The sequence below is a fragment of the Suillus plorans genome (genome assembly GCF_016647745.1).
Source record: "Suillus plorans strain S12 chromosome Unknown HD556scaffold_10, whole genome shotgun sequence".
Lineage (NCBI taxonomy): Eukaryota > Fungi > Basidiomycota > Agaricomycetes > Boletales > Suillaceae > Suillus > Suillus plorans.
The window spans coordinates 44,015-65,023 of NW_024537394.1; the positions used below are offsets into that span (position 1 = coordinate 44,015).

The 21,009-nt window shown below is 48.6% G+C and overlaps 7 protein-coding genes across 7 annotated transcripts; 4 read left to right on the forward strand and 3 right to left on the reverse strand.

The window, feature by feature from the left end:
* Positions 1–3,545: 3,545 nt before the first annotated feature.
* Positions 3,546–4,549, reverse strand: HD556DRAFT_58583 (uncharacterized protein). The gene is made up of 3 exons (XM_041311014.1): positions 4,483–4,549; positions 4,358–4,435; positions 3,546–4,305 (listed from the first exon to the last, which is right to left on the reverse strand). The coding sequence occupies exon 3, from the start codon at positions 4,248–4,250 to the stop codon at positions 3,915–3,917; it is 336 nt and encodes a 111-aa protein (XP_041163903.1). The 5' UTR covers positions 4,251–4,305; positions 4,358–4,435; positions 4,483–4,549; the 3' UTR covers positions 3,546–3,914.
* Positions 4,550–5,963: 1,414 nt separating this feature from the next.
* Positions 5,964–6,371, forward strand: HD556DRAFT_1439340 (uncharacterized protein; the record flags this gene model as incomplete). Its single annotated transcript, XM_041305954.1, has 2 exons — positions 5,964–6,095; positions 6,144–6,371. The coding sequence occupies 2 exons, from the start codon at positions 5,964–5,966 to the stop codon at positions 6,369–6,371; spliced, it is 360 nt and encodes a 119-aa protein (XP_041163904.1).
* Positions 6,372–7,605: 1,234 nt separating this feature from the next.
* On the forward strand, positions 7,606–8,704 carry HD556DRAFT_1305236 (uncharacterized protein; the record flags this gene model as incomplete). The annotated part of the gene is made up of 2 exons (XM_041299759.1): positions 7,606–7,634; positions 7,693–8,704. 2 exons carry the CDS (start codon positions 7,606–7,608, stop codon positions 8,702–8,704), a joined length of 1,041 nt encoding a protein of 346 aa, XP_041163905.1.
* Positions 8,705–12,502: 3,798 nt separating this feature from the next.
* HD556DRAFT_58667 (uncharacterized protein) lies at positions 12,503–13,501 on the forward strand. The gene is made up of 6 exons (XM_041311019.1): positions 12,503–12,520; positions 12,575–12,737; positions 12,791–12,843; positions 12,890–12,958; positions 13,010–13,231; positions 13,289–13,501. Exons 2-6 carry the CDS (start codon positions 12,683–12,685, stop codon positions 13,454–13,456), a joined length of 567 nt encoding a protein of 188 aa, XP_041163906.1. The 5' UTR covers positions 12,503–12,520; positions 12,575–12,682; the 3' UTR covers positions 13,457–13,501.
* A 737-nt stretch (positions 13,502–14,238) lies between these two features.
* Positions 14,239–15,281, reverse strand: HD556DRAFT_1231168 (phosphatase phospho-type; the record flags this gene model as incomplete). The annotated part of the gene is made up of 7 exons (XM_041297409.1): positions 14,239–14,380; positions 14,430–14,535; positions 14,589–14,736; positions 14,789–14,899; positions 14,951–15,029; positions 15,078–15,185; positions 15,238–15,281. The coding sequence occupies 7 exons, from the start codon at positions 15,279–15,281 to the stop codon at positions 14,239–14,241; spliced, it is 738 nt and encodes a 245-aa protein (XP_041163907.1).
* A 98-nt stretch (positions 15,282–15,379) lies between these two features.
* Positions 15,380–17,730, forward strand: HD556DRAFT_1344243 (uncharacterized protein). The gene is made up of 11 exons (XM_041302191.1): positions 15,380–15,529; positions 15,577–15,998; positions 16,051–16,239; positions 16,292–16,433; positions 16,486–16,565; positions 16,614–16,720; positions 16,777–16,972; positions 17,033–17,104; positions 17,157–17,244; positions 17,298–17,542; positions 17,603–17,730. The coding sequence occupies exons 1-11, from the start codon at positions 15,391–15,393 to the stop codon at positions 17,690–17,692; spliced, it is 1,770 nt and encodes a 589-aa protein (XP_041163908.1). The 5' UTR covers positions 15,380–15,390; the 3' UTR covers positions 17,693–17,730.
* Positions 17,731–20,994, reverse strand: HD556DRAFT_1525004 (CASP C terminal-domain-containing protein). The gene is made up of 15 exons (XM_041309245.1): positions 20,863–20,994; positions 20,704–20,814; positions 20,597–20,653; positions 20,422–20,543; positions 20,157–20,371; positions 19,983–20,092; positions 19,821–19,915; positions 19,554–19,609; positions 19,332–19,449; positions 19,169–19,273; positions 18,940–19,119; positions 18,671–18,889; positions 18,487–18,615; positions 18,120–18,404; positions 17,731–18,065 (listed from the first exon to the last, which is right to left on the reverse strand). The coding sequence occupies exons 1-15, from the start codon at positions 20,909–20,911 to the stop codon at positions 17,868–17,870; spliced, it is 2,049 nt and encodes a 682-aa protein (XP_041163909.1). The 5' UTR covers positions 20,912–20,994; the 3' UTR covers positions 17,731–17,867.
* Positions 20,995–21,009: the final 15 nt, after the last annotated feature.

The following is a 21,009-nucleotide window of genomic DNA, read 5'->3' on the forward strand; positions in this document are numbered from 1 at the left end:
ATGGTGAGAGTTTGCTTTTGTTTGGGTGGTTTCCCACCTATAACGTCTCGATTAGGAAATTATATGTTCGCCCTAGTTTTTTTGACCATCGCCTGCGGCAGTATTACGTGCGCTCGCATTCCGCGTGTATGAGCTCGACGTCGCAACCATCCATATTTGATAGTTCGAGGTGTACTCGTCGATCATAGAGAAGTTTGGCAACGAAGATCCCTAGATTTAACGAAAAATGTCGAAGCAATGATAATCAGTTTATCGTGACAGGTCACGGAAGAGGCCGATTCCATGGAGAGTCGAAGGCAATGCAGTCCTTCTGTTCTAGTTCTAGCGCTCCGATCGCCGAGCATGCGCAATCTGTCGGCAGGATGTGTGTTCTCATGACAGTGAGATGAGGGGTTGGGTGAGATGGTTAGTCAAGTTCGACGCAGCTTTCAATTTTATGTAAGGTGTCTTTGTCATGTGCTGACCATTATCCTTGGATAAGCAGGTCAAACCTGGTCAAACCATGTTCAACTATGTAGCCGCGCTGCGAGCACACCCTCTTTGTGTAATGTTTTGCCTGTTTTCTGTGTCTGATGAAATTTTTACCAGGTTGGATGGCGGACAGTGAAGGCAGGCCCCTCGGCGACTGGTGCCTCGTGAGGTCTTGGATCTCAACGCTGAGCCAGCCTGTTCATCATGATAGACGGGCTGGTCGTCAGTCTGCAGAACAGTGCTTCTGTGCTTGTAAAGGGCCAGGTGTGCAGCTGCGCAGATCACTTAATTTCAATTAACGCAGGGCGGCATCGACCGGGGCATATTCTCAGTATGACTGTTCTTGATAGAGCAACTTCTTTCACTGAGTTGTATTTCCAGATCCGCGAATAGTACAGGCATATTCTAGGCATGTTTTACCAACGTGGAAGCCTACTCCCGGAAATGCGTCATTAAATCGTGTCTTCACGAGAAAGATGTTGTTCACCTTCTTCGACGCGATGATTCTCAAGGAGCCCAATCTGTCAAGAGGCACTGTGAAAATGGAACCCGCGATTTGATCATGACACACTCATCATGCATGTGCATCATGTACTGTTTCATCTGCAATGAAACTGTCGACTCGTATATCTTTCACTTTCGTCGCGATTCGTCCTATGCAATATTAGTCCAAGATTGCATCCACCATGGCGGTCGTTGTATGACGAGCAGCACATTGGTATTCAGAGGAATCCATGTGGCACGATTTTCAGACCAGCAGGGCCAGCTCTTTCTGGGACTCCCCATTTCTTATTCTCCCTGCAGAGGTGTTGGTACATATTTTCACATTCATCGACGCCTCTGAACTCACTCATAGCCAAAACTTTCAGTGCCGGACGCCACGCAAGATCTATCGTCCTCGCTAATCATCATGTCACCCGAACCTTCAGTTGCAACGCATTGCAAGCCCGCGGAACTACTTAGCAACCTAAACAAAATCGCTCTGCACGGATTAGTATCGGACTGGTCGACTAAACCACTCGATCGACGATGGCTTATGGCATCATCTAGAGTCATACGATCGAATGCACAAAAGATCCCAATTTTCATTCTTCACCTCGTCACGTCCTCAATCAATCGTGAGTTTGCGTTTGCCTGACAGTAATCTATCATTGTTGACCTTACTCCTATGTCACGTTACCCTGAATTACGTGTATAAAATCACCTTCAGGTTTCTGTCCAGCAGCTGTTTCTGGGATGTACGACAGGCAATTTATGATCGCGCCACGCAGCTATTGAAGACTCAGGCATCGTTTGGAAATTACGTCTCGTCCCTACCAAGATTCTTGTCTGGGACAGGCATGTTGAAATATTTTTTCAAGCAACCTGAATACTTCACTTGTCCGCATGTCTGATCAGTTGCGATCATACCTAGAGTTTTGCCGCTGTTTTGGTCATGGACAGCAAGGGTTCTGATCATTAGTATCCACAGGGACCTCTTCTATTGCCGTACGCTGACCCGTTTGTGCTGTCCAGTTCATCCATCACAAACCCTCTCAGCACATGTCCCTACTACCTATCGCGGAGATCCCAAGCAGGTCAATCGAAATTTGCCCCGTCCCGGAATGTAACTTCATGACTCTGATCAGCATAATCCAGTCGAGACTAGGTGTTCCGTGTGCACGACATCAAGCTGTTGCAGAGCTTCAGGATCACTTACGTTGCTCTGGTCTAACATAGTTACTCAAAAGACGAGTGTTCCTTGGATACGCCCAGCCTTTGATGCTTGGCTGTACCTGCCCCACGCACGTCTTGTTAGGCACAAATGGGACGTCTGGGGGCTCTGTGCTGCGCAATTACTCGTCAAACCACTGGTACACCAATGGGGTAAAGCGGCGGCGGCACTTGCGCATTAGGACCTAGAGGCTTCGACCCACCCTTACGCCGCCCTATCTTCAGCACTACAGCCCCCTGATTTCGGACTAGGTGAATGATACCCGCCGGAGAGCTGTTCTTTGCACCCCTGTCTTATCTTTCATGGATCGGACATGCGGGCGCATTTTGTACGAACAATGTCTCACAAGTCCCTGCGTTTGTCCTGATGGTTCGTTGATGGCGTTTGGAAGGCTTAATGCGCGATAGGACTCAAGTAGAGCCCCGCGCGATCCACGTCGAGGATCATATGCTAGAAGAGAATTGATCCAGTGTTGTCCCGTCATTGACGAATCTCTCGCTCTCCATCATGGCTGTATCTACATTGGACCTTGGACGGGCTCAGACACCGGGGTCCCTGACAGAAGCTAACCTCAAGCGGGGTCTGCCAAGGCACCAGCCTGAGGACCTCCGGCAGTGTTATGCATTTTACCTTTTCCCGCACGCCATCTTGCAGGGTGACCTATCCACTTGCTATTAGTGGTGACATTTCCATGATTTTGCGGTTGCTAACTAACCCCAGCGCATTTCTATTTGCTTGTTTCCACGAGTTCCATTTAATCGATGTTAAACTGCATGCGGTGGACTTACGAATTGGTTATACGGGTGATGTTGCACTTATTACAATCCACTTCGAGTATCCCACTACGGACTTGGCTGCCGATAGTTGGGTTGAGTTCGCCTGCTCTACGTAGGTGGCGCTTCCCCTAATTACCATTACCATCCAATTAGCTCCCGCCAATTTGCATAACACTTTCAGTCCTGTTGTAGTAGCTTTCGTATTTGGGAATCCCAGTGGCAATTTAGAACTCTAGCACCCCTACTGGTTAGTCAGTTGAAGTCATAGACCTTGTCATTCAGTACTTCAAGCTTCAGTCCCTGATCTCGATCCCTTGAGATGGTCAAGTACTATCCCTATATTGATCAGTCGATGTAGGAAAGAGGGGCAAAGGACCCAACGCCACCATGTACGAAATCAGCGTCGGCATTCGCCCGACAACGGAGTACGTGTTCATCTACTCAAACACATTAGACCACATGATAGAGTAAGCCCCTCGCGAAAATCCGACATAGGGTCTACGACCCCAAAAGACAATGAAATTGATTTTTTTTTAAAACTCCATATTCAATCCAGTGGCGCTTTTATGCCTGGCTTCCAAACTTGGTACCCGTAGTCCGTTCTTGAGCGCTCACTCAAACCCTACAGAGCCCTAGACATATACCTTGGTTTGCTAACATCAACTTCCCATGCTTATGATGGTGTACTTTACTCAGATTACATTGTGCTTGAGCTCGATAAAAGATCCCGCATCTGAAATGGCTCCACTTCTGTAGCCATAGACATTATCTTTGCAAAGGATTCTGGTCGCGGTGAAGGACATGCCTCATTCCTTGTATAACACCTAGTACCAGTCATTGATAACCGCAGTATCATTAACCTTTAAGAATCCTTCGAGTTGGGGTGCATACAACTTTGATTTCTTGAATTATCTTAGTTACAAGACGAGGGGCCGTTGCACCCTCTTATGTATTTACCAGTTCTTCAGCAACACGAACAAAAATTCAGCTGCTCGAGGAAAGAGACAGGAGTAGAAACCAGGATTATCATCTGCAATGTGCTTCGGCCCAACCCAACTCGATAGAGAATGCTTCTTGTCAAGGACATGGATGAGTGCGTTCAGTTTCATTTGCTCTCGAGTGCTAATGGAATGGTCGCCTTCTGCATAACCCGCAGCATCCAAAACAATATCTTCGAGAGCACTGGAACCTCCGAGCCCATCTGACTGGCCTGCATGAGAACGGGAGAATTCAGGATCTCCTGAGTCTGTCAAGCCTAGCAGCTTATGGTATCGCTCTCCTTGAGGCATGATGTCGAGCTGTATGTGATGCGCGAGATAAGGGGCTTATATTATCCCATTCCTGCTGCTAGCTGAGTGATTTACGTCAAAGATATGATCACAGCAAAGTGATGTACGCAAGTACAAGAGCTGAGAGTCGCACCCCAAAGAAAATGGATTGATGGGGAAATCGCTCGCCAGCGAGTGCTTTTTACCTGATATTCATCAGGACTCATCCCACTGACAGATTCTGGGAGCGCACCATACGTGACGCTAGTGCGCAGAAGCAAGACATTGCGGTCATGCAGAGGTTTCTAGGGGGTGTGATGCAGCAGGCCATTGACCGAAGGGAGAATTGTATCTGTGATAATCGACGTTTGGAGCTGCGCTTGGATATTCTAGATGCGACAAAACGACGACGCGCACCGGAACATATATCACTAGGCCCGAATTTCGGTTGTATTGAACAGATGCTATCTGCTGTGAGGTCCAGTCGATGCAGCAGCACGCCGGTACTAGTCGGGTGTCTACTAGCTCTGGCTCCCAAACGCGTGAACTGCGACAGCAAAGTCCCTGTCCGGTGACCCAGAACTTACATAGGAAGCAATCATCATCAGAAGTTGTTGCTGCTTACACACGGGAATCGTACAGACCTTGACAATTTCCGCCCTTTGGATACAACAAGGTAAAACCACATGCTGTTCAGACACCATTGCATTGGCCGAGTGCACTTAGGTGATGATACTTCCTGTCTCGACACCTCACCCCCTCTGCCCCATCATGGTTTCTGTTTGCAACAGTAATGCCGTTTGGGGACATTGTCGTGGTGTTCATTCTTGTCTCATCCTCTTCATCTCGCCTGATCTGCATGCCGCTTTATAGGTCCTAGCAAGTGCGCAACACCTCGTATCCAATGTGTATGGCCTCGCATCATCTGGTGGGCTTCTATTCCCTGGTCAGGGTCTCAGGTCAGAAATATCATGGGCCAGACACATTGACTGACGAAATCACTGCCAGTGGTGAGTCCACAGGCTGATCTTGACAAGCTCAAGAAATTCTAACTCACGGGATGGCTTCACCACTTTGTATGCAAGGATAGATTCGAGAGAAGCATATTTCAGGTGCCACGCAGCTTTCCAATAACCAATGAGAGATACCGACTGTGAGTGGAGCCAGTCGATGTTAATTTTAGCACATAACAATCAGTCCTATAGCTATGGTACGCACTTGGTCGCATAAGTAAGGTACGTGTTCGTTTCACAGCCTAAGCCTAAGCGCCGTGTAGCTAGTGCCAGCCTAAGTGCGCCCTAAGTTTACTATTCTTTGCATCGATGTCTTCAATGGTCATCAACTTGCTTATTTTACAAGGGAACTCACTCTATGTTTGGAATTCACTACCCTTTTGGCAACGCAAACCAACTTAGTACCAAGATGCCTCTAGAGGCCTCGCTCAGTGACTGGTCGAGCTAGACCTATGGGAGCAGAAGCGAGCATCTCACTCGGACAATGCTGCTATGGCCTGAGTGCACGTTTGATACACGCGTTGCTCTTCGACATCGGTCGGGTTGGGCGCTGTCGTCATTTTGGGGTAGAATCATTGAAGGACCGTAAAGCGACCGTGAAGTAGTGAACTGCGTGCTTTTCCGCCAATTACGGCCAACTCCAAGCGGCACTTTAAAACGTTGTTGATGCTTCAATCAAGAATCTTATCAATAACTCATCAAACCACTTCCTACCAACCAAATGGCATCATTTTTAACGCCATTACCACCCAGTAACATCGAGGCCAGCAGCCCAAACAATGTGCCTGAAGTGCCTCGTGAGTTTTCAAAGGTAGAAGGTTCTGGGCGTCAGCGAGAGAGGCAGTCGCGTGTGGTACGATGATCTCCTTGTTCTACTTGGCGAGCACTAAGCCTGCGTAAGTTGGAGCTCGGTGGAATCAAATTGGAATACGATGAGGGGGATCCACAGTCCATCAAGCAACTCATCGACGCCGTGTATTCAAAATATCTTGTATCGCGGAATCGAGTCCACCAGTACACAAACTTCTTGACGATGCTGAAACGCGAGGAGGATACATGGGCAGAGAGATTTAAGCGTGCAAGCAATCTAATGCCTGATTACAAACCACCCATGGAGTGGATAGCCTAACAACTTGGAAGACCGTATACTTCCTCGACCTTTTATTTTAGCATCACTGATCCTTTGTATTCAACGTTTGTAAACCACCATTCGCACTCATCGATATCAGCTACGTACTGGATTTCAAAATTGTATTCTTTACTCGTTACATTTCCCCTAAGTAGGCTACCCAGCCGAGCTTTCATTCCTAACAAAGACAAATATACTCTTATTCAAAACTCACATGGTGACATGGTGAAATATTTTCCAAACCAGACTGTGTATTGCGAATACCATTCGATTATCCACCGTCGGGTCACTTCGCGCTGTGTTGCAGTTCAGTGCGTTGCTACGGGCAGACTCCTTGTAGGGTTTATGATTGCATTCCAAAGTGAAACCATCATCATGCTCATTATGATCATGTCCTTCTGCAGCTCTGGACTGCGACAGTAGCTCCTGCTAGGGCTATTAGCGCATGATTCTGTAAAGGCATACGGGCTCTATGCGAATTGCACAGTTAATTTGAGTCGCAGTGTCGACCATGAAACAGGAAACAGTACTATTTTGGAGCAGACGATCCACTCATCCTGATGCGAGCTAGAGAATCTCGACGTTTCTAGAGATCAATAGTGCAAGCATCATTCCGGGCTATGATCGGTTTCAAGTCTACTTATCCTCCAGGTATACTGGAGGCTATAGTGATCGTGTGCGTAATTCCGTTGGAATTGATATCAACTTGTTTGTTACATCACCTTCAGATTGTTTGAGACGCCAGCCTGAACGCACGATAGGAAAGGAAGATAATAGCTGTTCTGATCAGCGGTTTTGTATACATTGTGCCATATCCTCGTGTCCCGTGCATCCGGGTCAGCGTGCTGATGGTCATTGCAGGTAATCTCCATCGCGTGTTCAAGCTATAAGCTCGAAAAGTCAACGAGCAAGGATGCATTCATTGGGCCGGCCTGTGGCAACTTTACTTTGTAATTGCTTGGTTGTCGCATTGTCTACCTTTGTGGTGCAAATGGGGCGACATCAATGGCATTGCTTTGATTCTAGGTGAGCAATCGGAGCATTAGAAAGAGCATCCACAATGTATCATCCTCGGATATTGAGAAATTGCTTTGTGGTTGTGGTTGTGGATACCATGGTGCGTCCACAGCAGCCCGACCTTTATATACTGACATGCAGGTACCCTACACCACTGCACACACTACCACCTCATATTATTTGCAACTTTACATCTCCTTGTTTCTATATATCAATTATGAATTCGTTCAAGAAGATGTTCCAAAAGTGAGCCTACCGCTTTCATGTTCTACTCATTGTAATCATACTAATCAATACTCCTCAGGTCCAACGACGACCAGACGGCGCCGCTTAAGCACTCCAAGTCGATGCCATACGGATTCTCTTCACAAGGGAGGATGCGCGAGCCTCGTGCCGATCCTTCCAAACCCGCGTACCGTGGTAAGAACCCCCTTAAAAAGTCCGACATCGTCTACGTCGAGCAAGCTCCGGGGATGCTCGAGATTCACCACGGCCAAGTGTCGCAACACACCTACTACCACGGTCCGACTCACGCGAACTCTGACGCACGCGAGGATTTGCTGGCCAAGTTTCCCCATTCCCCTGAACCAACCCAGGGCCTGCCTCGCAGCGGTTTCAGAGCGATTTCTTTAAACTCACAAAGCACCAGGTCCCAATTGTCTGTCCGTGGTTCTAATTCAAGTGGACAACACGCCTACCCTTCCACGTCCCGCAGAATGCAGAGACATGAGGCCACTGTTCATCAAGCTTCGGCGGGTGTACTACGGATCCCTGACGACCATACTCGTAGTGCCGGATTGGCAGAACGTATTCGCGCCAAGTCAAGCACTGGTCATTCGAACATTCCTCCTCCCCACGCTCCTGCTCCCCCTCTTCCTAACCTCAGCTCCGTTCATCCGGTACTCACGCGCTTCGCACAAAGCTCACGCGTAAACATTCGAGAAGTTCCGTCCCATATCGCCGTCCCGACTCCGGCGCCAGCCAATCCCCAGTCTCGCTGGCCTTCCTCCAAATACGATGACATTTTGTACGAGCAGGACCCGAATGTACTCCGTGCCAGGATCAATCGTTATCCCTTGACGCCTGTTTGCAGCGAACACTGCCCAGAACACATGCGTTCCATAAAATTTGACATGTACGCGCCGCGGCGTCCCAACGATACACTTCAACAAGCCATACATACCGCATTGGCTCAAGGCCGTGCCCTCGATGTATCCGCAGGAGGCCGTTACCGCCGTATCTTTGACGCGCATGACCCAATGGGCATCGTTCCGGAGACTGGAACTGATTGGGCACAGCAGGGTGGTCATCGGTAATTTGATGGAGACTGACGTCTGTTTGTGGAGAGAGTTTTGTTGCTGGTTTACCTACTCGCGGATGTCGTGTGTTATGTATATGCATATGTATATGATTTATGATTTATGAAATGAAATCTATTTGCCATTCGAGGGAGATCATGGTCAGCTTGATGTGTGTTAGAGTATAAGTACTCATGTTTGATAGAGAAATCCAAGTAGCCTTGAAGCTACGCCGGCAACTACTACCAACAGTTGCAGATATCCCTTGAACATCCACTCATACATGAATCCTTCGAGGTCCATTTGCAATGGTCATGGCCCACGTGCAGCACCAGAACAAATTTCTCTTGGACTGAGTAGGTTTGAAACCTGCCGAGAGATGATTTTTCTTCTTTATTACACCTTGACATTCACTTAGTATGTACAGTCCCCCCGAGGTACATCTCAACTTTGTCCTGGCGACAGTGGTGTGCGCAACAGTTTCTCTTGGATTGTCCGGGCTCAAAACCTGCCGACGACAATCTGTTTTTATTGGAACACTCGACATTCAAATATTCACTCATCTCCAGGTGGGGGCAACCTTCAACACCAACACATCATGTATATAATATCTCAACTCTGTCTCGCCAAACATTTCAAAAAAGATCAACAATATCACCGGCGGATAAAGCTGTTTGCAAATGCAAAGACGCTAACACATACGAATTCGATAAGATGTTACGGACTACTCGAGTGAAACAACAGGACGTCGCATCTCGTGAACCAGAAGAGAAGAGAAGTGACCTGCGAAGATAGCGATGAGGGAGGGCCAGTAGAGCAGAGGGAAAGTGCAATGGAAGAAGTCGTGTGTGAAAACCCCAGCTAGAGTCAAGGGTGGAAGGATCCCGCATGGAGACAAGCCCATATGAGGAGCAGCAACACTAGTGTTCGACGGTCTGCGTGAAGAGCTGCTGCTCGATGGCAATTTACTTTGTGGATGTTGTCGATGACTGATGTGCTGAGGGTGGAGGATTCCAATCTAGTTTCATAGGCAACCTGGAGTCCGAGAGACGAGGTAGGCCCATCCAACCGGAAGAAGGGGCAATCAGCCAGGTGCACTAAATTTCATACAAAGAAAAGAAAGGCCAGTAGCCAGGATATAAAACCGACGGGGAAAGGAGAATACCCAGATTAGGACACAATCCAGGATGCAGAAGGATGTTGCCAGGATGCGAGACATCGAGCGCGAAGACTCGGACGGATAATGGGAATCAAGCACACGTATGTGCAGCTAGAACTCAAGCTTCAGGATGCCAACTGTAAGACCAAATATTCGATGCAAAGAACGTAAGAAGCTCGCGAGAGCAAGACGAGAAGCGAAATAGTGAAGGGCCTAGGATGATGCCAGTGAGTCATGGCATGACCATGAAATCCCTTCGGAATCAAGTTCAGCCCGAGTTGTAGTCAGTACCATACGAGGTAGCGTGTCAAACACGGACGAGGAGTAAGGCATGGACAAAGTACTATGAACAAAATGATAAATGATATAAACTTGAAGAGATCGGCATAAGTGCACACTGGACGATGAAAGCAATCGACGAATCTAGTATACTAGCGCACTGGAAAAACAATAAAAACCCGAAAACCCGAAAGGACGAGGGAGGAGGGGGCGAGTTACGCACGAGTTCCAGACTGTGGATTTTAGTTGGCAAGTTCATCCCAACAACGTCACATGAAGGGCACTCATTAATATCCATCCATCTATCCATCCTGTAATCCAGCATCTTGTTCGGCGACACGAGCTAATTCCAACCATCTTTGATGCATTAACTTGTTCGGCGAGAGAGGATTGGACCTATGTTTTCCGTGATCAATGACACATTCTGAAAGCTGTGGAGACATGAGTAGGATGCATGTTTACAGTGCAGTCGAGGAAGGCAATTAATACTCGTAGAGATCACTCTTGTGCTGGAACGGTGATAGTGAACTCGTGTTCTCATATATGGAAACTAGGTAGGTTAGCGGCATGATGAAGCAGCATAAAAACGCCGAATACACGCACCTCTGCAGCTTAGAGAAAGACACCCACAATCCCTGGACCGTGTTCGACACCATCAACCTCCAATCAATGTCAAGCACCATACCCCTTCGAACTTTTGGAGAGCATCAGGGGATCGTAAAGGCAGTCGCAGTATTCCCTGACAAGCGACGAATAGTCACAGCCTCGAACGACAAGACACTTCGTCTGTGGGACTTGAAGACAGGTGTTGTGTTGAAGAAGATGGAAGGACATAGCGGTGGAGTGTGGGCATTGGCGGTATCACGAGATGGTCAAATGATAGCAAGCGGTGATACAAAGGGAGAGCTCATTGTCTGGCACGGAGACACAGGTGAATCCATCACTCAACCCATCAAAGCGCACTCCAAGTGGATCACCTCACTGCATTTTTCTCCTGATGGTACGATGCTGGCCACTGGTTCATGGGACGAAACGACGAAGTTTTGGAGTACCAAAACATGGCGGATGCAAGGAGAACCAATCAAGTGTGATGTTAAGATCAACTGCGTTCGATATTCGCCATCTGGTAAACTTCTTGCCATCGCAACAGATAGCAATAACGAAATTTATAATCCAAGCACGAGGGAACGCGTCGCATCTTTCAGGAGTCACGTGGATTTCACAAAACACAACTCGACACTCGCGTGGACGCCCGATGGCAAACGCCTTCTTTCAGCAGGCAATAAAGACGATCCTACCATACGGGAGTGGGATCCATTAAATTGGGAGCAGGTCGGTCATCCCTGGGAAGGCCATACTCGCAGTATCTACTCCATTGCCATTAATCCCGCTGGCACCCTCGTTGCTTCTACATCTGATGACAACCATCTCCGTCTCTGGCGGCTCTCAGATCAGCGAACCATCGCAATATTCAAGCACCCATCCAGCCTGACATGTGTCACATTTTCTGTGGATGGCAAGCACATCCTCAGCGGAGGTCATGATAAAAAGATCTCAGAGTATCAAGTACCGAGTGATCTCAATTCAAGGGCGAGTTTCCATCCTTGACTCTCATACTTGACGCAATTCGAGCATTCTTCGTATAGATCTTGGATATCACGACAGCCCGCGATGCATGCATCATTGGGGACCTGGACAACGCTGAAGAGTTACTCACCCAAGAGATCGATACCGATGCCAACCCTTATACTTCTTACGCCAATCGCTCATTCATCATGGCCCGAAATCACGACTGGGATCATGCTCTTCAGGATGCAATTGAGGTGAGTTATGCTGACCCGTCATGGTCTTCTTACAAAAGGTTAACCTTCATTCATGACATAGTCCGTCAGTATTCAGCCTTCATTGACAGGCTACATCTCCAAAGGAATCGCCTCCTGCGGAAAAGGCCGCGTCCGGGAGGCAAGGATAGCATTCGACGTTGCATCCGTGTTCCCAAACCAAGATTCAAAAGCCAACCATTTTCTTCTCTTGATCAAGGTAGCTTCAGTTTGTCTTGCATATTCTCTGTTTCACTGTGTGTTCCAGGCCGTTGCACTTTTCAACGCAGATCAACGCGAGGAAGTAATGCTGCTCGTTGAAGAACTCACTGCCGCTTGTCCGAATACCGATCCTCTCGGGTGTCATGTCGTAGAAGTAAGTATCGTGCAGCCACGCTCGGTCATCAACACTGATCTTCGTCACTTGCACATTAGACATATCTACGCGTTCAGCTCGGAATCACAGCCTTGAATGGTGCGCGTTATGACGAAGCTGCTGACCACTTCACTACTGCCGTCAACTCCAGCGCTTTCTCATCGAAAGCCATTCATGAAATATTCGAGGACTTGACCGTGGTGCGTCAAGATGATATAAACATAATATTTTTCATAACTGAGTGCTTTGTCTAGCTCTTCGGCTGGGACGTCAAGTCCTTGCGTCTCACTGCAAACCAGAAACGGTGCCAGGCTTTCCTTTCGGGAGGTAAACCCAATGAAGCCCTTGAAGCACACAATTTCATGATGGATACCATCGACGAATCTGCCAAAGCCAGCTGCCTTGATTGGTCCAATGGCAAGTTTTCATTGACGCCACTCAGACTACATACTCACCACCATTTGACCCAGAATTTAAGGAGCGATGTAGTGCGCTCGCTGCACATGATGACCGTATTCTTGGTGTATGTACTCCCTTTCTTATTCCTTTCTTTACCGACCTGTATGCAGGCGGAGATCGCCGAGCAAGGTCATGATGGCTACGACATAGGACCCAATTTCTTCTATGGAATGCATCAAGTGCGTGCAACAGCGGGTCTTTCTTCTTTTATCTCACATCATTCATTACAGCATTCTCAGATTTCCAGGTCACGACCTCAACAGCGCCCTGGGCGTCTCAAAAGACTTAGGCTCGCTATGACGAGAACCCCTCGTTCAGCTCCTCTACCTGTACCACCCACCACCACCACCACCACCACCACCTTCAAAACTTACTTACGATACCTATTCACCTGGCTGCCCCATCATGCAATGCCGCCGGTTGTCGATGTTCCTTTTGCGCAGGGTCGACAGGTGTGCCCGGTCTATTTTCATAACTGTGTCTTGGGTGTCTGATATGTAAATATACAGCGTAATGCTGCAGCGGGTGCTCCTGGGAGTGAGCACTCTTTGATACGTGATGAAGACTATCATGAACCTCCTACACCGGACCCCAATTCACGGCAGCAAAAGCAAACGGTAGCAGTTCAGGCAGACACCGGGCAACACGGAGGCGGCCGGCCGTATTGCTGTTGCTAGCATTGGTGAATGTGCGGGGGTATTTCAGTTCTATTGTCGCTTCGTACTGGCAGTTCTTGTTTTATTGATAGGTATCCTTATTTCGTGTCCTCATCTATAGCTAATCACAACCATCAAACTCGCATCCTCCATTTGTACACCTTGCCTTGCACACAGCAAATGAATCCTGATACATTTTGACTTCACCCGAGGACATTGGTCTGTCAAAGTTGGTGGATATCTTGAATTTGCCTGAGTCCTGCACGGACGATAAATCGGAGGACGGCCTCCATGACGCGATTGAATCATAAGTTGAAGGGGCACTTCCGAAGACTTGTATCACCTATACCATTCTTTGCCAAGTGATGCATATTGCTACATACATGATCTTGACATCGGTGGTTGGAAAGCTCAAGACACCATGAAGGAGTGACCTGCTGAGGCATGCATAACAGAAAATGGGGGCTCGGTAAGAACGACAGACTGAGATATGATGTTAAACTTCCTCCCAGTTGGTGCCAGTACCAGTACAAATGGGATGACTCAGGAGTATTGTCGCAGCTGTGATGGACCCGGACAGAAGGTAATAAGATAGGCCTTGTCAGTATGAAATCTATGATGTTGGTTATTGGCGCTTAAACATTTGTGAGGCCAAACTTTGATATCATATCTAGATGCTATATGCGAGAGACGTTTCCATCTATAATGTTAAATCAGGGCACTTCGTAAAGTGCCGGCAGCATTCTCGCAGCCATAAATACTCCAATAACATCGATCGACGCCATCCAGCAGCATCGCCACTTTCAGTTCTTCTCTATAAATTGATTAAAGATCTCTTCGACCTCCCAAGCGCCCGCCCAGTACTTGACTTGACACTGATGACCGCCTTCTCGAGAAATGCGGCCCTCGAGGCCACGGAACCGCCGGCAGAGCACTAGATCCTGGCTACTAAACCTCAGCAACGAGATCAAAGTAGAAAACGATGCAGATTTACCTTCGCAGTCTGAGGATAGGACAAAAGTCATTAGACCCATCTCCAACATAGACGATACGGTCGTAGCCAGGCTTGTGGCGCTTCAAAAACGCAGCGAGCTCTTCACCTGGGTGTTGCGTTAGCTAAGATTTTGCGGTCGTATGGAGCGGAACAAATGACCTTTACACATGTTGGGGCTGCATCCGACTGCACAGCTGTGCTGAGGCCCGTCGGGGTCGACTCTACGACGGAGCTTGAGCAAACCCGAAGGATCAAACTCTGCTGGGTTAGTCACGATTTCTTCAAACAGGTTTTGCAGCCCTTTGGACTGCGATCCTTCATCAGCCAAAGCGACGAACTCGAAACGCGAGGGAAGGCACCTCGAGAATAGTGTTGATGAAAACAGAGTTAGCGTTAGAGAGGCAAAATAATGTGGTGGTGGGGTTGGACGCTCCCTTGAGGTTGGTGATACCGCGTACCATGGCGGGGTGCTAAAAGTATATGCTTCAAGACGCCTACTCCCCTACATGCGAGTTACTCACGAACGGCATTTGACGGAGGGTATGTTCGATCTCCTCACGCGTCCTGCCGCGTGCATGAATTTCCTGCAACGACTGTGCTCTGCAAGCCATGTGAGGTTGATTGGATAGGAAAATGGAGTGCACGGACATGAGATCGGTCCATTGAACGCTTTGTTGGAGCGTTTTCATCTTTCTGCGGATATCAGGCGCCAAGACTTCGAATACCCAGCGATCGGTGTCTTGATCTGCCATTGACCTAGGATGCGAGACATGTATGATAAATGACGGAGCGAATGAGAATGAATTACCAGTCAAAGTCGAAGACGATCAACTGGGTTTTGATCGCGGTCATGGTGGTTAAAGAGATAAGTCGATCTGAGAATGGTGAGCTTGTTGTTGTGCGTCGCGGTGTTTAAAAGTGTACATTATTGGAAGGTGGTTGTGTGAGCGCAAAGTCGACGATGCCTACGACATTGTGTTCCGCCAAAGCATCCTACAAAAAACAACCCGGTACTCTCGAACTAACAGATTCACTTTTAATATGGACACAAGAAGGCAAGAAAACACCAGCAGTTCGTGTTCAGCACCCAGAAGCATCTTGTAAGTAAACTCAATTCACATCACATCAAGCTCATTATCGCTTCCAGCTCTGTTCTGCAGCAAAGAAGGCGCTGCTCAAGTCCGTCTCAAACTTGGACTTGTAAACGATGAAGCAGGACATAATTTCACCTTCACTTCGCCTTCAGCAGTCGCGTACGCCGAGCGGGAAGCATTCAAGCAAGAGCTCACAAACATCATCTCTCGAAACCGGAGCGCTGCGCCGACGCCTTTACCAAAACCGACACCACTCAGCACACCTGCAAAGACACCCGCACCAATCCCATCCACATCCCGTGCCACCTCCGTCTCGAGCGACACTCGCACTCCAATCCTCTCCGGTATAGATGCAGCAACTGACTTTCGCCTCAGAAAAAAAGTCCTCCTTTCGAATCCTGAACTTTTGGTGCTACATAAGGAGCTTGTCATGAGTGGTCAAATTACTGAGTCTGAGTTTTGGGATGGTAGAGAGGTATCGTATCCTGCCTTTATACACCCCTTTCTTGTCCTGAGTTATTACGAAGCACCTCTTGCTTGCAGAAGCTGCTGCAGAGGGCCAGAAACGCGGGCGTCCAGGCCAGCTCGTCGACCCTAGACCACAGACCGTAGAAGGTGGCGAGGTCAAGATTGTTATCACCCCACAGCTAGTCCACGACATATTCGACGAGTTCCCCGTCGTTGCAAAAGCGTACAACGACAACGTTCCTAACAAGGTCCGTCCCAAATCTGCATTCATTGCCTTTATCTAAACTGCACCGCTACAAGCTTTCAGAAGCTGAGTTCTGGAAGAGATATTTCCAGTCAAAGCTCTTCAACGCCCACCGCGCTTCTATCCGTTCCTCAGCTACGCAGCACGTCGTAAAAGACGACCCTATATTCGACAAATACCTAGAGAAAGACGACGATGGTACACCACTTCTGTCTATCCTGAAATTCACCCCCGTCATTTCATTCCACAGAGCTAGAGCCCCGAAGAGCACGAAACGAAGTCTCGGACCTTTACATCAATATAGGAGCGACACTCGAGGACCATGTAGAGGTAATACCTTCACCATATTTTGTTCATGTTCTTTCTTACCCTGAACAGACAGGAAACGAAAAGGACGTGACAATGCAAGCCGGAAGACAACGCGGGGCCCTCCCTCTCATCCGAAAATTCAATGAGCATTCTGAACGATTACTCAATTCCGCTCTGTCTGTCTCTTCTTTTCAGAATCCATACTGATCTTGATGAGCTCAATGTATGACAGAGGCGAAGTACCACCCGCCAAACGCCGACGCATTGATAGTGGTAACGATGAGGACGACGACGCATACGCTCAGATCACGCTCGATGATCTAAGGGACTCAGAAGCTATGAGTGGAATCACGCTCCAGATGCAAGACCGCGAGCGCTATTTCGAGGGACAGCTTGCTCGAAGTGCTTCAGAGCAGGCAGGTAGTGAGGTGCGTTTCCCTCCATTCTATTTTCTTGTATCTCAAAGTACTCACACTCCGAATGATCAGGTCGTTGACGTCCGCGCAGCTTTTGCAGAATTGAAACATGGCTTTAGGGGTTGGGAGACGCGATTCAGTCAGGTAACGTCTCCTTTTTTGATGTATCGACGACACACTCCTAATTCCTTCACAGCTTCGAATAGACAAAAGAGCAGGAGACGCAGCGCTCGACTCAATGACTCAAAATGTCTCTGCGCGATTAGATATCCGCACTAGAAAAAGTGTGTACCCGTCAACTACCACCACCTCTTTCATTCAAACCCTTGCTTTAAAGCTGATTTCCCGCCAACGCTCTTCCGCCAACTCACGACATGCCAAACGGCCGCAAACGAGTTCCTGAGGCAATTCTGGACTTCTCTCTATCCTCCCCCAACGACTACTTCATCCGGCGCCACGCCCTCTCAAAGCGCAGCTAAAGCAGCTAAGATGGCGGGTTACCTCAGTAAGACGCGCGAGAAAGTCGAGGCGCTCGTGCGGGCGGGTCAATTAGAGGGTGTGGAACCTGAGAGGGTAGAGGTGGTGAGTCTTTGTTCTCTTCTTTTGTTTGGATCATTGGTGCTGAACGCGCTTTTATGATAGGCTATGAAACCCCTCTTGGACGCTGTCGAGCACGCGCTTGCGTTTTATAGGGCGCGGAGTGCAAAGACTTCAACGCTGAAAACCGCGTAGTGCGATTCAGGAGGGCGATTGCGTATCTCAGCATGTAACATAGCCATAGTGCATTGATATTTTACAGCATATAATCTAATCAGCTTTGAGCATGTGTCCCTCCAAGTTCCACGAGGTGGTGAAATCCAAAGCGAGCGGTCAACAAAAGATTATCTCGCTTAAGACTCCACCATGATTAGTAGGGTCCTGGCTGAACCTGCAGCTGCCCGCTCGACCACGCACACTCATACACCGTGACGACAACTAAGAGATGCAACGCTGCCGCATAAAAGATAAACGCCGTACGTGCACGCCGGTTCCCAATAATCCCCCGCGTGAGCATGAGCACACCTCGCTCGACAGGGTTGAGAGCCTCATATGCACGTGTCGCTTCCTGAACGACAGTCATCAGCCCAGCACACACGAAGCCCAAGTACAGGACACATACCCTCCCACGAAACGCTTCAAACGGATTCATCGCTTCCTCATACCTCGTGCGCCATTTCCCTAACTCGTCCCTTCCACCGCCACCACTTCCACTTACATTCCCGCTTCCGCTTCCGTTAAATGCCGAGGAAGAAGACAGCGGAAGAGGGTCAAGCTGCGAGACGGATCCTTGTTCGCGGTATGATTGCATGTAACGGACTTTCTCGTAGAGCTTGAGGTTGTCGGATTGGAGGGATTTGATTTCGGTGCGGAGTTCTGAGATGGTGTGGTAGTGTTTGCGCAGTTCCTGGGTATGGGTTAGCATCGGGCGGGATGAATGACGACAGAAGAGGTGGAGCAGAAACGTGAATGCGAAACTTGATGCTTACTTCCTCAAGCTCTGCGTTCCTTTGCCGGAACCGATCCCGCTGACTGGTTACGATAGGAAGAATCGAGGTATCGGCGGATGACGTGAAAGGTATCGGTGTCGAGCGTGTGGTGCTTGGACCCGCTGCGTCCTGTCATATCAATTGTACCAGCTGCCCAAATTAACTCCTTCAAATGTAGACAAACCTTGGTCCGTAAGCCAAATTCGAGCCCAAGCCCCGAAATCCCACCCTCCCCGTTCTCCCCACCCTCCTCTCTTGACCCGCCCCCATTGTTGGTGTTCAGAGCAAGTAGGTCCGTCTCGAGTTTCTCACAAAGGGCTTGTTGCTTGGCAAGTTCTGCGTGCGTGTCTGCGAGCTCATCTTGTGTACTTTTGAGGGAAGCTTCAAGAGATGTGTGGAGGATCTATGGAACAGAAAGTTGGACAAAGAGGTCAAAATTAACAGTAAGCATACCCTAAATCGAGTCAACTCCTCTAATATCCGTTTATTCTTCGTCGCAAGGAGCACTTCAAGACTCTTGCCGTGCTGTGCATTTGCTTTGTCCGCATTTGGATTTGGCAGATGTACTCCGTCTTCGTCTTCGTCAGGACTTGACCAATCATCATCGGGGTCGAGACCTGCAAATTCAACGTACTATCATGGGGTCGACACGATGAGGAGGACACACGAGGGAAAGGCGCACCTTCAGAATCTCCAGTTCTCGCTTCACCTCATCGTAATCTGCGTATGTTTTTAGTTTGATCTTGAGAGTGTCTACTTCTGCACGAGCAGAGTCTGCTTCACGAGCCTGTGGCGTGTTTATGTTATCATGAGGTATGTCTCTCCAAACTTAAAACGACACCTACCTTCTCTGAAATCTGGTCCTCTGATCGCGCTGCAGCGCTTCGTGCGACGTCAACGGCGCTTTCGAGTCGCGTGCGCTCGGATTCAAGCTCGGAGAGACGAGTTGTTAGCGATCTAACACTGTTCAAACATATGCATGTCAGTTGGGTTGAGAGCACGCATAAGAGTCAAAACACTCAGAAAAAGTGGGTGGAGGGGAAAGCGAAATGGAAGATCAGACGTACCGTTCACTGCTTTCGCTGCCAGTGCGCAATGCCTCGATCTCTCCACGGAGTGCTTCCTGTGGAAGTAGTCAGTGTCATTTCAGAAGAGTAATAAAAAGGAAAATAGTAGGGTGAAATGCATGCATAACAACGAAGGGAAGGTGGTGATATGTCAACCATGTGACAGCTGTATAGTAACTGGGGTGGACGCATGCAAGATGATGCGTAACAGATAGTGTGGAACAACAGAAAAATGACGAACAAGGAGTAGAGGCTGATACAACTTACATTCCGCTGCTCGACGGTCACGACTCTGCTATTCGCACGTTCCAAGTCGACCATGATCATGTCAGCTTCTGCGAGACGGGAAATAACTTCCTGGTCTAAGTAGAAGTGTCAGCATGCAAGAATAATGAAGCAGCAAGAAGGAAGCAAAGCAGCACAACTTGCCTTGACGCTGGCTGTGATCAAAAAGCTTCGCTTGATTCGATTCGTTCGACAGTCGGAGATCGCGCACTTGGTCCCTATATAGTGCAACCTGGCGATGCAAGTCCTGTTCCCTGCGTCTCAATCAGCATCATGCAACTGCAAAACATTGACCTACGTAAACAACACGCCACGTACCGTTCCTCGTAATTACGCATGCGTTCGTCGTACGCAGCATTGATCTCAGACTCCTTCTGCGCGACAAGCTCGTCCATACGCGTCTCCAACTGTTCGACACGACGCTTGGACCCATCAAAAGCGCTAGACGACTGTCGAAGCTCAGCGTTCTCAGCACGCAACCGGGCAACTTCAGCTTCCAGTGCATGCGCTTCTGTGGCTTTAACCGTTTGGTCCTACGTCCGTGTAAAATTTGGGAGAAGTGAAGAAGATGGGTGAGACGCACGACAGCAGCTTCGAGTAGAGGATATGGATCCGGTGCTTCAGCGAGGACCTTGTACACGTTGAGGAACGCATTCTCAGAAACCTTTGACCGCTTCGTAAGGTTGTCGATCTCTGTCTGGTACGCTACGCCAAAGTTAGCAATTGATAGCAGGTCACCGAGAAGAGGATATGCGAACCTTTGAGCAAGCCTTTGAACGAGTTCAACTTTTCGTCATCTGGAATCTTCTTGAACTCTACAGAAAGTTGAGAATAGCCGAAAATCAAAGAAGGTATGCACGCGGACCTTTTGTGCGGTCAGCAAGCTGCTTGCGACCCAGTACAGATTCCTTCTGGTTGTCGACGATCTCGATACCTTGAGCGTCCAGCGTCTTTTGCAGCTCGTGCAGCTTGATGTCTGCACTTGTTAGCTCGTCGTTTCATCCATCTAATTTGCTTTACGTACCCTTCCATGTTGCCAACGCACCAGAAAAGTTGTGCTCTGCTGCGCTCATGGTCAACCGCGTCCTAGTCTAAGCGTAGTAGGCCACGTGACTCTAGTATTCAACTCGGCGATAGCTATATTAGATGTACAAATAATGCAAAAGAAATG

Bases quoted from the DNA above. Each gene is read 5' to 3' on its own strand.
- HD556DRAFT_58583 (XM_041311014.1), bottom strand. From the start codon at position 4,250: ATGCCTCAAGGAGAGCGATACCATAAGCTGCTAGGCTTGACAGACTCA.
- HD556DRAFT_58667 (XM_041311019.1), top strand. From the start codon at position 12,683: ATGATGGATACCATCGACGAATCTGCCAAAGCCAGCTGCCTTGATTGG. The intron at 12,738-12,790 runs GCAAGTTTTCAT...CATTTGACCCAG, and splicing joins CTGCCTTGATTGGTCCAATG to AATTTAAGGAGCGATGTAGT. The intron at 12,844-12,889 runs GTATGTACTCCC...ACCTGTATGCAG, and splicing joins ATGATGACCGTATTCTTGGT to GCGGAGATCGCCGAGCAAGG.
- HD556DRAFT_1344243 (XM_041302191.1), top strand. From the start codon at position 15,391: ATGCCTACGACATTGTGTTCCGCCAAAGCATCCTACAAAAAACAACCC. The intron at 15,530-15,576 runs GTAAGTAAACTC...TATCGCTTCCAG, and splicing joins TCAGCACCCAGAAGCATCTT to CTCTGTTCTGCAGCAAAGAA. The intron at 16,721-16,776 runs GTCTGTCTCTTC...AATGTATGACAG, and splicing joins CGATTACTCAATTCCGCTCT to AGGCGAAGTACCACCCGCCA.
- HD556DRAFT_1525004 (XM_041309245.1), bottom strand. From the start codon at position 20,911: ATGAGCGCAGCAGAGCACAACTTTTCTGGTGCGTTGGCAACATGGAAG. The intron at 20,815-20,862 runs GTACGTAAAGCA...TAACAAGTGCAG, and splicing joins TGCGTTGGCAACATGGAAGG to ACATCAAGCTGCACGAGCTG. The intron at 18,066-18,119 runs GTATGTGTCCTG...ACTGTCGTTCAG, and splicing joins TTGAAGCGTTTCGTGGGAGG to GAAGCGACACGTGCATATGA.